The following is a 21338-nucleotide window of genomic DNA, read 5'->3' as shown; positions in this document are numbered from 1 at the left end:
ATCGACATGATGGCATAACAAAAAACGTTAAAGGACATTTACAAAACAAGACACTGACACAAATACACACATTTCTACAGTCTTGAGGAAAAGGGGCCTTAATTGTGGCTGCAGCTGCTTAATAAAATTTCTTTCTATCTTTGTGAGTTTTTAAAAGAGAAAAAGAGGGATAATTTTTTAAGGCAAAATGAATTTCTTGGAATTGAGTTTTGCTTGGAGTACTGGAGTACTTTTAACGTTTGTCCAGTTTGTTCTTGGCTTACCCAGCATCGCCATTCAGAACGTTTCTTACCTCATAATTGCTCAATAATATTTTTTCTGGGAACATCATTGTTTTGCTTACATGGTCAGCTTTCAGGAATTTATCAGTTTGTGCGTGTTTTTTGGATATTAGTCATATAAGAGCCAGTAACAGTCACCTAGCAAACTTTGTTATTCACCAAATTTTGATGCAGTTTTACTTGTAAATCCATCGTAGCTTAACTCAATATATAAAACACACACAGACATTAAATTCTCCTGTTACATTATCTCACCTATGCATTCTTTTTCATTATTCTCTATATTATCTCAATCCTGTTTTGTCTTTTTTCCCTCCTCTCTTTTTAGGTCCTCACAAAAGGTTTCGGCTTCCATCTCAGAGATCTCTGCAACACCACACCACTGGAGGAGTTTGTCCACATTGCTGACCGCAACGTGTCCCGCATGACTCAAGAGATCATCTGTAAGAGTTCCAGTGATTGGCTGAACAAGGCCCAGAGCCACTTCCTGTCTAACTTGGACTTCCTAAAACCTGTTCGGGTAAGTTGAAATCCATGAAATGATAAGTTTAGAATGGATCTTAATTTTGACATCAAATGTAATATTGCTAATAATACCTATATAACGTCTTATTTTAGTATTTCTGGCATAAAATGAAACATAAGAAAACAGATGAAAAAAAGCAACAAACTTGTAACTCAATAGTGTGTCAGAGTACAGCACTCTAAATCTGCCATCTGTGTTTACATATTTGACCGGGATGTGGTATTTTGTGTACCTGCCCGGAACTAGGAAGACATGCCCTTCCTGTTTAAAATGGAAAATATGCATTATTGTCACGGAACTGTGACGCTTCGTGGTTATAGTAAAACTATTACTAGTGCTCATGTATTTATTCAGATATCCCCAAAGTGTTTTTCAGTCAAACAAAGTACTTTTTTTTAGAAGTCCCTAGCTTTCTTTTGCAAGGAGAATCACAAATGTTCTTTATAAAAACACCTTTTGACCAGTCAGTGGTCAAAAGGAATTATAGTTATAACCACAATCTCTTATATTTTGTGCTCCCATGTCTATTTTTTGTTTGCTTTGGGGTTTTTTTTTCTTTTCAGCTTAACCTCCCTTCTCCCTGCATGTTTCCAAAACGCCTGCCCTATCCCTCCAAACCCATGATAGAAATGTGAGTCATGATTGGAAGGATGGGAAGAGGTCAGCCAACATTATGCAGCACAGAATGTTCAAACAAGAAACAAACACAGGAGGAGAGAAATGGAGAATATCTCTGAATGTCATCATTGTCAGTAAAGTTAATAACCATTGCTGGTGTTGTCTTGCTCACTCGCGTGTAAATAAGGAACATTTCTGGCTCAGAGAAGCGTGATTTTATCAAGCCAAAAAATCATGTGTATGTCTTTTTAATTGAGTCTTTAAAACAATGATGCAAGACTGGGAAATTTTTCCAACAGGAAAAAATTTGAATTGCATAATATGAAGACCGGAACTTGCATAAGTCCGTTTCTCCCCATTTGTGCATGTGTATGTGCATGTGTGTGTGTGTAAAACAGAGGGACAGTGGAGAAATTGTTATGGCAAGAGAAAGTCAGGCAGACGAGCGAGCAACTTAGAGAGAAAGAACTTACTAGAAAGTTAAATTGTCTTTCTCTCTTCTTAGAAAGCCACTCTGTCTTCAGAAGCACCTGTGCTTTATCGAATTTCAGACATTCCAGCAGCTGACAACTAAATGTGATATATAAGAACACTCTCACGCACTTGTATACTCACAGCAGTCTGACAAATGGAAACCTAGGTCAAACTAACATTGACCTGTTGTTCTTTCTTGGGTCCCTCTTCATTCACCTTTGACCCAAATGTTATTCTTCCTCTTTACCCCACAACTTTCTCACCTTTCTCTGCCTGTGTGATAAATCTTTTCCTGTGGTCATTAGTAGTATATTATGCAAGAACAAAAGCAATTAGAAAATAGCCAATCAATTTTTATTTGTGCAGGCTACCTTAAAAATCTCTACAGCACAGTAACTGTCCTCTTTGTATCTCACAGAGGGATGTGAGGTCTGATCCAAAAGACATTCAGGAAGTCTCAGCTGCAACCGACAATCTTCTGGAAAGCCTGGGAGCACTGGCCGTTGAGGTAAACACACCGCCGATGTATACAGATAACGCAACCCCCCCATGTTAACATAACACGAACAAACAAGGTTACTGAGGTATTTGTGTCCAAAGTTCAGTCCCCTATAAAATCAATGCTTACCAAGAACCAAATCTCACTAAAGATATTTAAAGTTAGGGTCGAGGTAGTAATAAGTAATAGAAAGCACACTGTGCACTTTGATTCGAAAAGGTTGTTCTTATATGAGTCTTTTATAACACCTCATATAAAATCAGATCTCCTCTACTGACACAGTGTGCTCTGATTTACTAGGGTCCCTCTGTTTTTAAGCGATTTTGCACCACAGATCACGTTATTGTACAAACAGTAGAAAATAAATTATAGTCTAAAGCATAAAAAACTGCAGTAATGCATCTTGTTGAAGCTTAGATAAAAGTAAGCAGGCTGTGAAATATTCCTGTAAAAGCTTTGCTCAGCAGGCAACCAGGTGCACTGTCTTCGCTTGTCTCACATCATTGCAGACAAGCAGTATAGAATCACGTGCATGCACGCTCACTTCCACGTCTGAGCTAATGTATCTTAGCGTTGCTGGAGTGTAGTTAGAAACGAGAGAAGCTACAACAGAACCTTCTTTCTCTCAGGCCCCTGCTTGGTGAGTTGGCAAAACATAAAGATCCAGTCGTGAATGCAAGTGTGTGTATGTGTTGGTGTATGTTCCTCCTAAGCAGCTGCAAGAACACCAATGTACTTCTGTCTTCTCCTCTTCTCGGCAGCTGATGTTGCATTATTCCACTCTCTGTTCTGTGTAAATGATTGATAAGCATAATCTCATGAAATCTTTTTTAAAAAAGAATTTCAACTGAAATCATTCTTGCACAACTTCCTCTGTGCTTTACCATGATTATATTCATTTTGGCCACAGCTGCTTGGAAACTTGTACACGTCACTGGAGACTTGGTTATGTTTTAGGTTGCTGAAATTGGGAATGAATTGCTATCATGCAGTGGCGTAATGACCAAAAAAAGACTATAATTCTTTTCAGTCTGTTACTTTGTTAGAAGCAGATTATATGACGTTGCTTAGCTGGCTGATAGATGAGATATGCAGCTGCCAGAATGGAGACGTGCAATCATGTACCCTCTTGTTCCCAACCAAAAATCATTCACAGCCTGTGTTTCAAGCCAAGGCTTATCACTATTGAATGGCATAAAGAGCTTAATGCATTTTCAGAATTTTTCTTCAGGAGCAAAGAAAAAGCCCTTTTCCACATTACCAGCCCTGTGACAAACCTCATGAAAAAAAGTACAGATGTTAATGTTTTTAATGTGTCAGGTTTATATTGTTGATTGTCATTTATGCTTAGAAATATTTACTCATATATGCTTAGAAGTATATAATCATTTGTAGATTGAAAGAATGTCTCATCCTAGGAGGTCTGTAACAACTCTGTGTAGCATGAAGAGGGGGGTGCGTTCACTCCTCTCCAGAGTGTTCTGGCATAGATCACTCTTGGGATCATGAGCAAGGTTGTATCTTTTCTTGCTGATACATGGTATAGCAAACACATCTATATCTGTTTTACTCTAAGTGCCTTTTGTTTAGATGAACTGCTGGACTTCCAGACCAGCAGGTTTAGGGAAGTCGTTTATGGGGTCACACTCTGACCCAACGCACAGGCAAGGTACTCTTTGTGTGTATGTAGACGTCATATGTTAATGAACCTATGTATATTCATGTAACCTCAAAAAGAGCAGTGTTACGGGGGAGCGGACGAGAGCAACTGGGGTCAAGTGAAGGAACGACGTTTGTCCAGTTCTCTCCCGTGCACGAGAAACATGAAGAACTTTGCCTACTCGTGTCTTGCTTTGCTGTGTAGTTAAAATGTCTTGAACGTTCCAGCGAATAGGTTTAAGCTACAAACCTATCAAATGTTTGTTTGGGGGTTTTTTTTTCAAAAATGTCTACTTTTTAAGCTACCTCGTGGCTTTTCATTAAACACTGGATAAGTAGTATGAGCGAGCCTGGCATTATGGAGCAATGAGATGTAACTATTCTTATCAACCAGCATCTCATAACTACATGGAAAATTATGCAAAAAGAAATGGTCCATGTCAGACTTACATAATGGTCGTTGTCTGAATCAGACATCGCTGCCTTTTATTTCTCTGCTAGCCATGATGAGTTTAAATTTTTAATGTATTGTTAAACTAATTACTTAAGTACTTTATCTGAAGCCTTTTCTCAGTTTGTAAGTAGATTATTTTGGTTTTGCTGAGGAGGCAGGCATTTGTGCACTAATAATCTGGAATCCCCCCTTAGAATTTATACTAAAACCTTCATTATGATTGGTGGCAATTATTGAAAAGGGGGTCATGAATTGTCTTCTCTGGCAAGACTGGCAAATGCAGACTATTTGTGAAAAATTGATTTAAAACTCTTTTTAGAGTTTTTAAAGTCAGCTGAATCTCTTAACATGACCAGATGAACAAGAGAGAACAAGCTTATAACTTAACTTTTTTGACTCGTATAGTGTTCATTAGAATTTTTCACAAAGAAGCCCAGTTTACAGTGCATACAGCAACATTCTTAGCTTATTTACTCTTTCCTGCTTTAAAATGATCAGTGTATTGTTATGTGTTTTTCTAATAGGTTTACGTTATTAGAAAGAACAACTGTGTGCACCTGCAACTCCCATTCTATTGTTTTGTCTGAGAATTTGGATCTCTTTGGAAGTTATCTAAATGTATTTTATACTTGTGACTTGATGTTCACAATTATTTTAGGATTGCCCTCCGAGGGTCTGTTCTCATCTAAATAGCTGTGTGCTTGAGCGGAAACTTGAACTTTAGTAACCTGTGTAGACTCAGCTGTGGGGTTACTCTAGGATGATCTTTCTCTGCTGCCTCCATGTCTGTGTCGATGTGCGTGTGTGTATTTTTGTGCAAGTTCCTGCATGGATGTGTGTATTAGTCACCTAGTCACCCAAGATAACATGGGCAGTAACCCACTAGGGAAATGACACATTAATTTAGTCACACAAAAGCGTTTTCAGCACAAGGCAAGTACGCACTCATGCAGACCTATATATAAATTTTGCCTGGTGGCTACATGCAGTGTTAAATACAAACACACACATACACATATGCACAGCCTGATATTTTTTTAATGTACTTTGACAGCCACAAAACAAAACTTCCTAAAAGACTCTGATATGCACCCAGTCAGCACTACAGACAGACACATACTGGCAGAAATAATCACCCACAGTTCTTTGTACATGACAGAGCAGGAAAGCATGTGACCATTTGATGTGGCTGCAGGATCAGCTGCAAAGCGACCGCATACAAAACGAGCTCAGCGAGTGCAAATGTAGGACGCAACAGGTCTTTAAATTACGGCTCAGTTTCTCTTTGTTTGAAACTTACGTTGAATATTTGTTTGCCTGGCAAATAGCGAATAAATAAATGAATAAAAATGACATGGAGCAGCTGATATTAAGTGACAAAGATGACAAAGAAAATTGCAGATTTCAGTCTAAAACAGGAATGCGTGGCATTTCAGAAAGCCGTGTGCGTTTCTACTTGTCTGGCTTGAATGTGTTTATATGCGTTTGTGTGTGTGCATGTGTGTTTCTGTGTCAATGAGCATGTACTCAGTAACAGTTGTCAGAATAATAGGGCTGTACTTGTGGAGCCTGCGGATGTTTGCCAGTTACGAGAATGCCCGATAGTAACCTTTCTTTGTTCTTGTACCTTCCTCTGCTTTCTGTGCTCATTTCTACCTCCTGCTGCAGCCTCTCACACACTGTCTTGTTTGTTTGTTTGTCTTCAGTTTCTTTCTTTCACATTTTTATCTCATTTTTTCAAGAAAGGGTCTGATTTCTTCATCCTCCATGCTTAAAGCACAAAGCTCAAAATTACCGTATGCCCTAGTACCCCCCTTCCTTTCACAAAAGTCCCCCTTTGAGTGGACTTGAAATGCTTGATTTTTTTTTTGTGCGTGTGTGACGCTGGAATTGCTGAAGTTATCGTCTGTTTTCTTTCTTTTTTACTTTAACAAAAGACATCCTTCTCTGTCACGAGTCGGTGACATAATTGCGTGTGTAGGTAGCTGATGACCAGTTTGGAAACTTAACAGTGAACTAGTGTGGACTTGTCTGATGACCTATAGTAACCTCAGTGTGAACCAGAATGAACTCCCTGCTTCCTTCACTTTGATGAAACAATGCAAATGTATGTTGACATCACAATAATTCCAGTTTTTCTGGAGATTAAAACTGGAAGGATATGCAAAAGAAGATAATCTTGGTCATTTTATATTTGTTACATTTTGTGCCAATGCCAAACAAATGTTTAACAGAATGATGAGTGAATGTCACAAAGTTTATCTAACTTAAAAGTCAATTTCCCTTTATCTGTGTGCACATTAAAAACACATGCATAAGCAGCAGAAAACTAGCAGAGATAACTGCTGTTGAAATGCAATGCAAGTTCTGTGTTATTTGTTACAAAACGTACACATGTGAGATGTACACTATGATAAATATCATCATCACAGCTGCTTTTTATGTAAGTTGCTCAGCAGTAGCATGCAAGTCACGTGCAGAAATACGTGTTACATTTTATCTGACCTCTCCTCATGCACACACATACTCAGGCATAACGATAGACCAGGAACACCAGTTAAATTTATCTGAGGCAGGCAGACAGCTAAGTGTCTCCACCCCTCAGTGCAGCACTTGACTTCCACGTCCAGAATACCAACCATAGAGGAGATGATAACCTTCAATATCTTCACACCTCCTGCGTCACACACAGGCACTCAAACATTTTATATTACTGTTGTCACAAATGATCCCTTTTCAAATAAGGATGTGGGCATATTATTTTCATTTTGCTCGTTATCTGTTTAATCATTCAGGACATTTGAGAATACCTGAAGAAGAAATGTGTGCAGAGCAACTTTGAACACATATGGGATGACACTTGAAGTGATCAGCGGTGCATTAAACACACTCATGTTGTCATTCAGGATGAATTTCAACCATGTGGATCTGCATAATTAAAAAAAAAAAAAGTGACAGTCTTAAATATATGCAGTTACTTTACTGTAAAAAGGCAATATGGTAAAAAAAAAAAAAAAAAGCCTCCTGCCTGAAACATAAAAATTGTTCTAATATATTAAGATGATATTTTGTGTCTAAAATAGGTCTTTTCAGGAGCATTATCTCTATTTGTGTAGACAAACCAAAGATTGTCAACCGATTTTTTGAGGACATGAGAAGTAGATCTCTAATTTGACCTACTGCCACCTAGCAATCATCAAGATGTTGACATTTCTATCTGCCTCTCTCTACTACAGCTTTCCAGCATGAAGAGTTGGAAGGATATGCGAAAGGAGATCCTGTATCTTACCGCAAATGCTACAGGGTCTCCAAATCAGATGTACCAGGCCGTGTCACGTATCGTCTGTGGACATCCTGAGGGAGGGGGCCTCAAAATCAAGTCTCTCAACTGGTATGAAGACAACAACTACAAGGCCCTTTTTGGAAACCACGGCAACGATAATGACAGTGAACCCATTTCCACTTACGATAACTCCTCCAGTAAGTGTCCAGAGCTCACCTATCAATTTAGTTTCACAATAGTACAGTTTGTTAGTCAAATATTTTGTTGTTACTAATACAAGGTTCACCATTTAAATGTCTCTATTTTTATTTTTCAGCTCCTTATTGTAACAATTTGATGAAGAACCTGGAGTCCAGTCCCATTTCCAGAATGATCTGGCGAGCTCTGAAGCCCCTTCTCATGGGGAAGATCCTTTATACACCAGACACTCCAGCAACACAGAGGATCATCCACGAGGTATAGCTATCGCTTAACATATAAAATCCCCATTAGAGGTGTGTATGAACCATTAAATGAAATTATCTTTGGTGGGTCTTTCAGGTTAATAAGACCTTCCAGGAGCTGGGTGTGCTGAGGGACCTTGGAGGGATGTGGGAGGAGATGAAGCCCAAGATTTGGAACTTCATGGAGAATAGCGAGGAAATGGACATGGTCAGGGTGAGTGCGTGCAGGGGCATTTTCCTTTGGCACACATCAGCACTGTCTGCTTTGTGTGCTTCCTGTTTACATGAAAGGATCGCCTTTACTGAAATGTAATTATGTATAATTATATATCTGATGTGACCTCAATAGCAAAGAGTGTTTATGTTCTGGGATTTTTTTGATGAATTTATTTGAAGCTATCGAAATGAGAATTTGGCAGCTGAGGAAAAAAACCTCATAAACCAAAACTAAGAACTGATCTCATTTAGGCCACACTTGTTCTCGTTCAAATAAGAAAAGAGCCGGACCAACCACACATGTGCTTGGTTGACTACTTGTTCTGCCACGATTAGTGAGCATCGTTCTGGATTCATCCTATTGGAGTCAGTTTACTTGTTATTATGTTCTCAAAAATACATCAGTGCATGGCTGTGCCTGAGAAATCTGTTCAGCATTTTCATGTGGGAATTACATAAAGCACCACCTGGTGGTGAAGGGTTGTAAAAATACTTTGATGTTACTGACTGATAATGAGCTGCATTTTGAGTTTAATGATAAGTTGCTGTCAGGGATAAACTGCCTGAACAAGCAAGAATGCATGCAGGAGTTTTTCACAGTTTGGCATTTTGCATCACAAAAAGAAGAAGGTTAAAAGACAATTTAAATGAAAGAAAAAAGAACTTTCAGCTTTTCCAGCATCTTAAAAATTTTTTCTATCAAAATCAGCATTGTTATTTTGATTTTATTTGTTATTAAATGTTATTTTTTCTTTTTGCAGACCCTGCTCCAGAATAATGCCAGCGCTATGTTCCTTAACACCCAGCTTAGTGGGACTGAGTTGCGCGTGTCAGACATAGCAGCATTCCTCTCTAAGACCTCAGTTAACAAAAAACACGCAGGATCGGTCTACACCTGGAGAGATGTCTTCAATGAAACCAACCACGCCATACAGACCATTTCTCGTTTCATGGAGGTTAGTGTTAATAAAAGGATGTATTAGCAAAAAGTGCACAACAAACTGTCATGTGCTGCCATGTTTTTTGAGATTTTGGGATTAAAGCCATAATAACGTGAGTCTGAAGTTATGTCTGTAGAATAGGTGTTCATGCATGCAGAAAAATAACAGCTAATTTCACATTTTTTGGCATCACAGTACAAATCTGCCATCATCTTCGACTGTTCAGTGCATTTGAACTGCTTTCAGATCCTCACAGCTATTTACTTCCCATATATAGATAATTTTATTACTGTAATTGATCATTTTAGTGTGAATCTCAATGTGAATCTGACCTGGTTTTGTCTGACCTGTTGTCTCTAGCCACTGCGGATAATGTTATTAAATGCACAAATGCAATACAAATCACTTAAAAAGCCTCACTTAGGGTCAATTACATGTTCAGCAAAATCACAAACAACTCACTGACCTACTGACTGTTTCACCCTTTAAGATCATATGATGTGTGAAGCTTCTTGCACTGTGAACTGTGTCGAGGACAACTGTACACAGTCAAAAATGACATACATATGTAGCATATGGTGTATTTTAATTGTTATCGTCCACCCACATTTCATTATGCTTTCTAGCTTTCTGTTGGCACAGTAGAGACTTGCTGTGGGAGGATCTGGTACAAGTCTGTTTCTGTCAACTAAAAAAGTCTGAAGCTAATCTGTAGGAGCTCTCAACAAATCAGCTAAACAATCCTGGTGTGGTTACAAAAGCACCTGAGTTTGTGCAATCAGATGTAAAGTTCATTGCTGTTTTCCAGTTTAAATAAATGTAATTCTGAGAAACTGTGTGACTACTTGAGCTGAAACTTTTTTAGCATTCGTAAGAGCTGAGTAGTTTGTTTTGGAGCTGTTAAGGACTTAACACTTGAACTGGATGTCTGCAGGCTGATGGCGTCTTCAGTATGAACACTTTTCAGATAAAAGTTATTGCAAAAGTGCCTTTTTTCTAGCTAAACTGTAATTAAAACCATTCTTTATCAAAATCCTTCAGTGTGTGAACCTGGACAAGCTGGAGCCAGTGGCTAATGAGGAGCGATTGGTCAACAAGTCCATGGGTCTTCTTGATAACCAGAGGTTTTGGGCTGGAATCGTGTTTCCTGACATTGCCCACAACAACAGCACTGACCTGCCACCCAATGTCAATTACAAAATTCGTATGGACATCGATAATGTGGAGAGAACAAACAAGATTAAAGACGGGTAAGTGGCCGTGTTGACCAGACGTTTTTTATTTATTTTCCCTTTTCCTTTGACCCTCTTGATTTTCATCTTGTTTTGCAGATATTGGGACCCTGGTCCCAGGGCAGACCCCTTTGAGGACCTGCGGTATGTCTGGGGTGGGTTTTCCTACCTGCAGGATGTAATCGAACAAGGAATTATCAGAGCTGTCACCGGCACCAAGCAGAAGACAGGAATCTACATTCAGCAGATGCCCTACCCCTGCTACGTTGATGATATGTAAGTGAATGCTGTGGTTAAAAAAAGAATGTGTTTCAGTTCTACAGAGGATATGTGTGTAACATTCAATGCGCTTTTTCAGATTCCTGCGTGTGATGAGTCGGTCAATGCCTCTTTTCATGACCTTGGCATGGATGTACTCAGTAGCTATCATCATCAAGGGAGTGGTATACGAGAAAGAGGCACGTCTCAAAGAGACTATGAGAATCATGGGACTGAACAACGGCACCCTTTGGCTCAGCTGGTTCATCAGCAGTTTAATCCCCCTGCTGATCAGCGCTGGGTTGTTGGTGATGTTATTGAAGGTTGGTGCAGCCACAGGCACACACACGTATGCCCAATATGTCACCATGAAGGAATGTCAGCAAATTATAGAAAACAAGTGAACATGCTCGCACTGATCATTGCAGATGTTCATACTCAGCACAATTAAGTCACTCTTTTTCCATGATGTCTCCAAATTTAATTAAAAGGTGGAAAACAACTGACATCATTCTTTTCTCTCCCTGTCTCTTTTGTCTGACGTCCTTCTCAGATGGGTAACCTGCTGCCTTACAGTGACTCCGGCGTTGTGTTTCTCTTCCTGGGATCGTTTGGCGTAGTTACCATCATGCAGTGCTTTCTCATCAGCACGCTGTTTTCTCGTGCCAACTTGGCAGCCGCCTGCGGTGGCATTATATACTTCACTCTCTACCTGCCCTACGTGCTTTGTGTTGCCTGGCAGGACTACGTGGGCTTTGGAGCAAAAATTGTTGTGGTGTGTTGAATAGATTTAATTACACACTTATGAATACAAACATGATTCTTTTGCATTTTGTACTCTTTGTCTTAAAATATTACTTCTATGTTTGAATATAGTGATTAAAAACAAGCTTGCTGTATGCAGGCATAATTTTCTGTCCTAAAATTTGAATGCTCTTTCATTTTCACAGAGTCTCCTTTCTCCTGTGGCTTTCGGTTTTGGATGTGAGTACTTTGCCCTCTTTGAGGAGCAAGGAGTGGGAATACAGTGGTCAAACCTACTTGCCAGCCCTCTAGAGGAAGACAGCTACAACCTGACCACCTCCATCTGCCTCATGCTGTTTGACGCTGTGTTGTACGGAATAATGACCTGGTACATTGAAGCTGTGTTCCCTGGTGAGTTGTGCAAAAACTTTGCAGTTTGGGTATTTTTCCCTTTAGCGGACAAATTGCACATGAGCAATATGAATTATTTGACAAGCAATACATTCTGTTACAGGTCAGTATGGGATCCCTAGGCCCTGGTATTTTCCCTTCACTAGGACATATTGGTGTGGAGAAAAAGAGAACAAGAACATCTCCACCCCTCTGTCAAAGAAGGGTAACGCTGATGGTACATATCATAATCATTATTATCATAATTTTTAGATATACAACACATCTTCACTTTAAACTACTTAAAGTTTGGATGGCATACCAGGATAAATTATGCTGTTTTTTTGTGTCTGATTTGCAGCTGTCTGCATTGAGGAAGAGCCAAGCCACATAGAGCCAGGTGTTTACATTGAGAATCTCGTGAAGATCTACAGCCATGGAAACAAACTGGCCGTGGACGGGCTGTCCCTGAGATTCTATGAGGGACAGATCACCTCCTTCCTCGGACACAATGGAGCTGGCAAAACCACAACTATGTAAGATAGTGCACATGTTGTCTACAGTACTCCCAAGTTTTGCTGAGCTGAGAGTTTGACACTTGATAAAGGATTTAAAAGTTTGCTCAGCTGAAGTGCTGACTGTATTTTTGTGTTTCCTTCTTGTTTCTGATCAAGGTCAATCCTGACAGGGCTGTTTCCACCCACCTCTGGCACAGCCTACATTCTCGGCAAAGACATTCGTTCTGAACTCAGCACAATCCGGCAGAATCTGGGCGTATGCCCTCAACACAACGTACTTTTCAGCATGTACGTATGCGTTACTGGGGGACAGACTTTTGTGGAAACTTTCAGTCTTTTGTGCTTTGGCTGTTAAGTGAACTGTTGCTTGCTGTAATGCAGGTTGACAGTCGAGGAACACATCTGGTTCTACGCCCGCCTGAAGGGTCTTTCAGAGGAGAAGGTGAAGGCGGAAATGGAACAAATTGTGAATGATGTTGGACTGCCTCACAAACGAAAGTCTCGCACAAGCACCCTGTCCGGTCAGTTTAAATTTGATTTATTTCAGTGGGCAGGTTGTGCAAAGGGATTTTCTGTTTAACGCTTCTACAGAAAGTCTGTCTCTGACTTTTATTTCTTGATGTCTTTTTAGGTGGGATGCAGAGGAAGCTGTCAGTGGCCTTGGCTTTTGTTGGTGGTTCAAAGGTTGTGATTCTGGATGAACCCACAGCTGGTGTTGATCCCTACGCACGCAGGGGCATCTGGGATCTCTTGCTCAAATACAGACAAGGTAACTAGATCTGATATTGTCTTAGCTTGTTATTTTTGTAGTTTTACATAGAATTTGAGTCAAGAAATCCACCCCCAAGAATGAAATGACAAATTCAGTTTTTTCTATTCTTAGGCCGCACTATCATCCTGTCCACTCATCACATGGACGAGGCTGACATCCTGGGTGACCGCATTGCCATCATTTCGCACGGGAAGCTGTGTTGCGTAGGCTCCTCTCTTTTCCTGAAGACCCACTTGGGGACAGGCTACTACCTGACCCTGGTCAAGAGAGACTATGACTTGACACTACAGTCATGCAGGAATTCTGCCAGCACAGTCTCCTATAGCAAGAAAACAGAAAAGGTACAAGAAATGTAAAAAGCAATATTAAGCTTTTTCAAATGAAGAAAAAAAACTTTCTGTATCATTAATACAGAAATATACTCTACTATAGTAAAATAGAAAATATACATGCTGATTGCTAATGAAGGACAACTGATTTAGTCTTCCCTCTTAACATTGTCTTGTCTTTTAAACAGGAGGACAATGTATCAGAAAGCAGTTCAGATGCTGGTCTTGGCAGTGAACCAGAAAGTGAAACCACTACTATTGGTAAGAATCAATAACAAAGTGGCTGTCTTTCTTATAAAATTAAGCCCACATTATCAGTTTGAGCTCCAAAAAGGAAAGCTGTAATGTAAAATGACCTCTGTCCGTTTACTAACTTCTCACTCTCTCTGCTTTTTCTTCCCCACAGATGTCTCCCTCATTTCCAATGTGATTTTCAAGCATGTCCCTGAGGCTCGCCTGGTGGAGGATCTCGGCCATGAACTCGCCTATGTCTTGCCCTACCAGGCTGCAAAAGATGGCGCCTTTGTGGAGCTCTTTCATGAGCTTGATGACCGACTGACTGACTTGGGAATCTCAAGTTATGGAATATCTGATACCACCCTAGAAGAAGTAAGATACTACATTTTCATTTGGTTGGAGTTAACTTTTTTACATATTTATATGTCATTTGCATTATTTTTTGCAGTCTGTTTTCACCTTAGCCAGTATTTTAATTTATTTCCCTCTAACTCTTCAGATTTTCTTGAAAGTGGCTGAGGACAGTGGAGTGGATTCAGTTGAGCTCTCAGGTAAATCTGGGATATTTATTCCAACATTTCCACACCTAACGTCTCCTATGCAATCTACATTATAACACCATTTGTTGGTAAACATTAGATGAAATAATTAGAAATTAAATGCTGTGTACACTGAGTCTTAAATAAGAAGCATCAGGGAACATAGAAAAGACAAAACAATGGAATTTAAATAGTTTAGCTCAGCTCACTGATTCTCATGTGGCTGCAGATGGAGTCGTGCCCACCAGAACCCGTCGTCGTCATGCGTTCGGAGATCACCAGAGCTGCCTGAAACCCTTCACTGAGGATGACTTTGATTTCAATGACTCTGAAGGTGACCCAGGTAGAAATGGATTACCCAGCATGAAGTGCAGTGATAGCAAAGATCTTTTTCGCTATCATTCATCAAATCTTTCAGCCTATGCTTGTACCTAAAGTTTCATTTTACCAGATATATAAATATAAACAAAATTACAAATTTGCAGACATTAAGTTATTACAATCCATGTGTCACAAGTTATGTTTCCATGTTGTCACACTGCAGTTTTGCTGATGGGTATCATGTTGTCTGTGTTCAGAATCCCGTGAGACCGACTGGCTTAGTGGAACAGATGGCAAAGGGTCATACCAAGTGAAAGGCTGGAGTCTGAAGAGACAGCAGTTTGTAGCACTACTGTGGAAACGATTCCTCTATGCTCGACGCTCTAGGAAGGGCTTTTTTGCCCAGGTATACTGGCATTAAACCCACATATATGGGCTCTACACACAGTGCTAGCCATTATATGAATGTTTATGCCTCGCTCAATCATGAGGCTCTTCCTAACTACTAACTTAATTGCCCCTTGGGGATAAATAAAAGTCTTTCTGATGCTGATTCTGATTCTATAAAATAATAGCTGTATTTTTCTCTTTTAACATCAGTGCTGTTATCTTTCAGATTGTGCTTCCGGCAGTGTTTGTGTGTATTGCCTTGGTCTTCAGCCTGATCGTTCCTCCATTTGGAAAGTACCCCAGCCTGGCTCTGGATCCTGGCATGTATGGAGAACAGTTTACCTTCATCAGGTAAGATAAAATCTGTCTGCAAAGAACTTTAATCCATTGTTTTGCAAAATAGCCCATTTTTCTCAGCCCATTAAAGATGTAAAACGTTACATAACGCTGCCTATCCTTTAGTGTTCTTACCAAAGCTGTAAATGCTAAGTAGAATTTTGTGACGATGTTCTTTTAACATGTATTTCTCCTACTTTTAGAGATAGTTTAAAATGGCATGTGTTATTAAAAGGAATGTGTTTTGTTTGTGCCTTTGCAGTAATGACATGCCTGAAGACCCTCATACCAACAATCTGCTTGGAGCTCTGACAGCAGAACCTGGCTTTGGAACACGCTGCATGGAAGGACAGCCAATACCGTGAGTTAACTTACATTTAGGAAAAATATTTAGATCTATATTATAGATCGTGTAAGAATCAGTCAGAATTTCAGGAAGAATGCTTAATGCATATGGACAAATTGGAGATTTTAATATGAGCGCCCTCTTTATGCTCCAGGGACATTCCCTGCACTGCAGTTCAAGATGAGTGGTCGGTCCCTCAAGTCTCTCAAAGTGTGAAGGACATGTTTGACAAAGGAAATTGGACCATGCAGAATCCGTCTCCATTGTGTGAGTGCAGCTGCGAAGGGCGCAAGAGGATGCTGCCCGAGTGTCCATCTGGAGCTGGGGGGCTTCCACCACCACAGGTTAGAGTTCTTTCCTTCTCATTGTTACCAAAGCACTTGCTCATAGGGGGTCATATGATTATATTTTCTCTGTTTTCTTTGTATTATTCTAGGGTCTTTACTTTACAACATAAATTACCTTGAGGCGACTGTTGTTGTGATTTGGCTCTGTATAAATAAATAATTGAAATTGAGATGGCAAATAAAATCTAAAACCAGTTAAAACAAAAGTCATATAATAAGTGTGAGCAACCAACTAGATGAATAATGAACACGAAATAACTGATTTGTCTGTTTTTGTATCCAGATGAAGCTCAGTGAGACAGACACTCTGCAGAATTTGACAGGCAGAAACGTTTCAGACTATCTGGTTAAGACCTACGCTCAGATCATTGGCAAGAGGTAACACTCCTCTGACATGTTATTATTATTTACCTTGATTTTTTTTTAATGCAAATTGTTCTCATTCAAGCAACTATCAAGCACTGAGTAATTTCTTTTCCTTTCTTACAGCCTGAAGAACAAGATCTGGGTCAACGAGTTCAGGTACAGTAACAGACATGATGCATCTTTAGTTCCTTCACAAATCAATAATACTGAGTGAGTGCTTCTCCGCTGTGTCCTTTCAAAGTATTAAAATGGCTGTAATCTATTGCAGATATGGCGGATTCTCATTAGGTGCAAGGAGTTCACAATTTCTGGCCCACGCAGATGAAACTGATCGGGCAATTGCTCAGCTGAGGAGACGTTTCCATCTTGAAAGAGTAAGAGATTTTATTACATTATGTACTACATAATCCATAAACCGTTCCATAATGGCCTGCTTTGATTTTGTCGGGATAAGACTCTTACAGGGGGTCTGTCTGTGCTGTTATAATTACAGCTGTACTGATGATAAACATGGTATCTTATTACAAGTCTGAGCAGTGTCAGTTTACACATGTGCTAAAAAAGACTTGGCTCACTTCTTCTGTCTGCTGCCTCGCCCATTCTCCAGGGAGCTGCAGCAGATCGTTTCTTTCACAGTCTTTCCAGTTTCATCCAAGGATTGGACACCAAGAATAACGTCAAGGTTAGCACACACACGCACACATGCACACACGAGACAGCAGTTATACAACAGCACGTGGCTCTGGACATTACAGTTAAGCCTCCTTGATCAATTCCTTCAACAGTGCCATTGTTAAACCTGCAGCTTGCACACAAAATGTGTAGTACTCAACCTACATGCTATTTATGTTGAGTATGTCATAGATAATAAACATTACATAGATTCCCCTCCACATTGGTGAGATTTATTGCCCTATGTTTTCTTTCTTACAGAGTATCAAGTAATGTGTATTTTTCTTGTACTTGTACTTTCACATTTTAAATGCAAATGGTGTCTGGCACTATTTGGTGTCCAAAATAACAGCAAATGCACTATAACATTAGAACCTAAGTGGGTTTTTTTAAGTGCTACTTTGACTGTGGAAAGATAATAAGTGCTCAAGAGGGGGTAAAATAAATGAATGCTGTAGACTTTCTTTACTCTTACAGACTTGTAACACTTAGCTGATCTCCAAGCTGCTGTTTTATGTCTAAGCTCCTTTTATTTAGTCTCTAATGTTACATCAAGTGAAACTCTCACAATTGCCTCTCTTAATGCAGATTTGGTTTAACAACAAAGGCTGGCACAGCATTGGTTCCTTCCTCAATGTGATGAACAACGCCATTCTACGGGTCAGTCTGCCAGGTGGAAAAGACCCCACAAAGTTTGGCATCACTGCCTACAATCATCCACTCAACCTCACCAAGGAGCAGCTCTCACAAGTCGCGTTGTGAGTATTACAGTGACTACAGTGCTGAATTCAAAGGTTTAACTATCTCTTTGGCCTCTCCTTACTCCCGTTGTGTCTTTTGTTATTTCTTTTCCAGGATGACAACATCGGTGGACGTGCTCGTGTCCATTTGCGTCATCTTCGCCATGTCCTTTGTGCCCGCCAGTTTTGTGGTCTTTCTCATCCAAGAGAGAGTGAACAAGGCTAAACACATGCAGTTCATTAGTGGAGTACAACCCTTCCTCTACTGGCTGGCCAACTTTGTCTGGGATATGGTAAGTCATTTTAGTTTTTCGAAACTTAAGGTTCATTTGGCTCAAGACTTGAAAAAGACTTGAAAACCACAGTCGTGATACAACATCTAGCTTATTGAAAGTACATTTTTTTATCCCATTTGCAGTGTAACTACATCGTTCCCGCCACACTGGTGATCATCATCTTTCTGTGTTTCCAACAAGACGCCTACGTCTCCTCCACCAATCTGCCTGTGCTGGCTCTGCTGCTGCTACTATATGGGTAAATTAGGCACAAACACAATTTCTTTGTCTCTTTCCGTTTTTGTTTATCTTTAACCTGTTTTCATATAAAATTCTGTTTGTGTCTTTTTTCAGATGGTCAATCACCCCTCTGATGTACCCAGCTTCATTTTTCTTTAAAATACCCAGCACAGCCTACGTGGTTCTTACTAGCGTCAACATACTGATAGGAATCAACGGCAGCGTGTCCACATTTGTTCTCGAGCTGTTTGGAAGCAATGTAAGCAGTTATTAGTAGCAGGAGACTTGTAAATTTGTAAGGAATTACTCAAAAATATCTAGAGTTGCAGGTTTTTGAATGACTGACATTGAATTTTCAACCTTTCTTGGCTAAATGCTGCCTTCATTCCTCCTTCAGGAAATCGGTGGCATTAATGATATCCTGAAGAATGTGTTCCTCATCTTCCCTCACTTCTGCTTGGGAAGAGGACTTATTGACATGGTGAAGAATCAAGCAATGGCTGATGCTCTGGAGAGATTCGGTAAACACAGCAGGCAGTTGTTAACTACAGCAATAAATGTGTTCTTATTAGTTTTTGACAAGGTACGAAAAATAAGTGTTTGTTCCTAAAATGTATGTCCTGTTGTAGGTGAAAACCGGTTCCGCTCTCCTCTGGCCTGGGACATGGTTGGAAAGAACTTGTTTGCAATGGCCATTGAGGGTGTTGTCTTCTTCTGTATAACCGTCCTCATTCAGTATCACTTCTGCTTCAAGGCCAGGTGGGGGAAACTTATTACATACATGTGATTATTCTGTTTTAAATGCATTAAACTTTGTTCTCCATATCACAACACTCAGACTTAACTCCTTTCCTCCGTAACTTTCAGGTCATCCACTAGTCATCTGAAGCCCATCGGAGAGGAAGACGAGGATGTGGCAAGAGAGCGACAGCGGATCCTCAGCGGTGGAGGACAGTCAGACATCCTGGAGCTCAGACAGCTCACCAAGATTTACAAGCGTAAACAGAAGCCAGCAGTGGACCGGCTGTGTGTTGGCATCCCTCCTGGAGAGGTATTGCTGTCTTTTAGCTTTTATACATATGAGGATGAGTAATTTCTTTTTCAGTTAAGGATTAGCAAATGGCATTTTGAATGTGAAATATTAAGTAGAATATATTCTTCCTCTTTCCTGCAGTGTTTTGGTTTGCTGGGGGTGAATGGAGCAGGAAAAACCAGCACCTTCAAAATGCTGACAGGAGATTCTGTGGTAACAAGTGGCGAGGCCTACCTGGCTGGCAAGAGGTGAGAGACAAGAAAAGACGTCATATCATACGACACTATGTAGATTACAACACTACTTAATTCATGAAAAGGTGTTACATTTCAGGTTTCTTTTTCTTTCTTCATATCACTTAAAAAAACCACTTTAATCTATTTTCTCTTACTGCAGTGTAACCACAGAGATAGATGAAGTCCATCAGAACATGGGCTACTGTCCTCAGTTTGATGCTATCAATGACCTACTGACTGGCAGAGAGCATCTCGAGTTTTATGCTATCCTGAGAGGAGTGCCCGAGAAGGAAGTCTGTGAGGTCAGCAACAAGCATACACACGTGATACATATTTGCCTTTTACACGTAAACTACACCTATAATTCTACTTGTGCAGTGTTGTTGTTTGTTTGGGTTTTTTTCCTATTTTATATTTCAACTAGACACTTTACCTGATAATGATAACACTTTCAGCCATGATATGATGTTTCAGCCAGAAGTCAGTTTAACACACGCAAAACTCTAACCCTCCACTAGGTGGCAGACTGGGGCATCCGTAAACTGGGTTTGATGAAGTATGTGGACAAGGCAGCTGGCAGCTACAGTGGAGGAAATATGAGGAAACTGTCTACTGCTATTGCTCTAATAGGAGGACCACCTGTTGTGTTTCTGGTCAGTGAAACTAATAATAACAATAATAATAAAGCATTGCTGAATGTTAAAGCTCCTAAAGTCAGTGAACTGTCTCGTAAATATGATTGTGTAGCAGCAGCTGAGTACCTGCTCTTACATGTTCGCAGGATGAACCAACTACAGGCATGGACCCCAAGGCACGTCGTGCTCTCTGGAACGCCATCCTGAGCATCATCAAAGAGGGGCGATCTGTAGTCCTGACCTCTCACAGGTTCGACAGGCCCTTCCGGTCCATGTGTTTGTTTACCTGGACATTCTTTCTTTTTTTTTCTTTTTTTTCTAATTCCCCCCTTATGAATATCTTTCTTATGTGTCTTGTAATAGTATGGAGGAGTGTGAAGCTCTTTGCACCAGGATGGCCATCATGGTCAACGGCAGGTTCCGCTGTCTGGGCAGCGTGCAGCATCTCAAAAACAGGTCAGACCACAAAAAATCACCTCTCACAACATTGTAGCTCACAAAAAGTCGTTTTACACTTTTAGCAAGATTAATGGTATTATTTTATGTTTATGACTATATATGGCAGCAATCCTGATTCTGTATTTCTGTCAGCTGATTCATATGAAGGAAAGACTGGTCTTCAGCCCCATAGCAGGGGAAAAAAACTGAATGTATATATATTTAATATACTTGTTAGATTTGGAGATGGCTACACAATCATCCTACGGGTGGCGGGACCAGACCCAGACCTTAGGCCAGTAATGGACTTCATAGAAAGGGAGCTACCAGGGAGCACGTTGAAGGAGAAGCACCGCAACATGCTCCAGTACCAGCTTCCCTCATCCCTCACCTCTCTCGCCCGAATCTTCTCCCTGCTCTCAAAGAACAAAGAGGCTCTCAGCATAGAGGACTACTCTGTTTCTCAGACCACTTTAGACCAAGTAAGCAAACTTACAAACAATCATTATGAACATCCAACTTCAATTTAAGCATGCTCATTTGTTTTTCC

At 40.2% G+C, this 21338-nt stretch overlaps 1 protein-coding gene across 2 annotated transcripts in view; it reads left to right on the top strand.

The window, feature by feature from the left end:
• The window catches only part of LOC308395686 (phospholipid-transporting ATPase ABCA1-like), a 35087-nt gene that overhangs the window by 11185 nt on the left and 2564 nt on the right, over nucleotides 1-21338 (top strand). Inside the window, exons 7-48 of one of the 2 annotated variants that reach the window (XM_080880612.1) lie at nucleotides 610-801; nucleotides 2318-2407; nucleotides 7748-7991; nucleotides 8111-8250; nucleotides 8335-8451; nucleotides 9215-9409; nucleotides 10436-10644; nucleotides 10726-10902; nucleotides 10985-11207; nucleotides 11438-11659; nucleotides 11835-12039; nucleotides 12143-12256; nucleotides 12380-12554; nucleotides 12693-12824; nucleotides 12918-13057; nucleotides 13168-13305; nucleotides 13420-13649; nucleotides 13826-13898; nucleotides 14044-14246; nucleotides 14374-14425; nucleotides 14643-14747; nucleotides 14992-15140; nucleotides 15351-15475; nucleotides 15723-15821; nucleotides 15961-16150; nucleotides 16437-16531; nucleotides 16643-16675; nucleotides 16788-16893; nucleotides 17127-17201; nucleotides 17780-17949; nucleotides 18047-18224; nucleotides 18350-18465; nucleotides 18561-18705; nucleotides 18844-18967; nucleotides 19076-19205; nucleotides 19314-19497; nucleotides 19621-19727; nucleotides 19876-20017; nucleotides 20234-20368; nucleotides 20497-20600; nucleotides 20714-20806; nucleotides 21027-21270. In XM_080880612.1, coding sequence (XP_080736738.1) covers nucleotides 610-801; nucleotides 2318-2407; nucleotides 7748-7991; nucleotides 8111-8250; nucleotides 8335-8451; nucleotides 9215-9409; nucleotides 10436-10644; nucleotides 10726-10902; nucleotides 10985-11207; nucleotides 11438-11659; nucleotides 11835-12039; nucleotides 12143-12256; nucleotides 12380-12554; nucleotides 12693-12824; nucleotides 12918-13057; nucleotides 13168-13305; nucleotides 13420-13649; nucleotides 13826-13898; nucleotides 14044-14246; nucleotides 14374-14425; nucleotides 14643-14747; nucleotides 14992-15140; nucleotides 15351-15475; nucleotides 15723-15821; nucleotides 15961-16150; nucleotides 16437-16531; nucleotides 16643-16675; nucleotides 16788-16893; nucleotides 17127-17201; nucleotides 17780-17949; nucleotides 18047-18224; nucleotides 18350-18465; nucleotides 18561-18705; nucleotides 18844-18967; nucleotides 19076-19205; nucleotides 19314-19497; nucleotides 19621-19727; nucleotides 19876-20017; nucleotides 20234-20368; nucleotides 20497-20600; nucleotides 20714-20806; nucleotides 21027-21270 — 6120 coding nt within the window. Of the gene's footprint in view, nucleotides 1-609; nucleotides 802-2317; nucleotides 2408-7747; nucleotides 7992-8110; nucleotides 8251-8334; nucleotides 8452-9214; nucleotides 9410-10435; nucleotides 10645-10725; nucleotides 10903-10984; nucleotides 11208-11437; nucleotides 11660-11834; nucleotides 12040-12142; nucleotides 12257-12379; nucleotides 12555-12692; nucleotides 12825-12917; nucleotides 13058-13167; nucleotides 13306-13419; nucleotides 13650-13825; nucleotides 13899-14043; nucleotides 14247-14373; nucleotides 14426-14642; nucleotides 14757-14991; nucleotides 15141-15350; nucleotides 15476-15722; nucleotides 15822-15960; nucleotides 16151-16436; nucleotides 16532-16642; nucleotides 16676-16787; nucleotides 16894-17126; nucleotides 17202-17779; nucleotides 17950-18046; nucleotides 18225-18349; nucleotides 18466-18560; nucleotides 18706-18843; nucleotides 18968-19075; nucleotides 19206-19313; nucleotides 19498-19620; nucleotides 19728-19875; nucleotides 20018-20233; nucleotides 20369-20496; nucleotides 20601-20713; nucleotides 20807-21026; nucleotides 21271-21338 lie in introns of both variants that reach the window. The other variant, XM_080880611.1, reaches the window with a different exon arrangement.

The sequence above is a fragment of the Rhamphochromis sp. 'chilingali' genome (assembly GCF_963969265.1).
Source record: "Rhamphochromis sp. 'chilingali' genome assembly, chromosome: 4".
NCBI classification, from domain to species: domain Eukaryota; kingdom Metazoa; phylum Chordata; class Actinopteri; order Cichliformes; family Cichlidae; genus Rhamphochromis; species Rhamphochromis sp. 'chilingali'.
The sequence above is the reverse complement of the archived record's forward strand: the minus strand, read 5'-3'. Positions and strand labels throughout refer to the sequence as shown.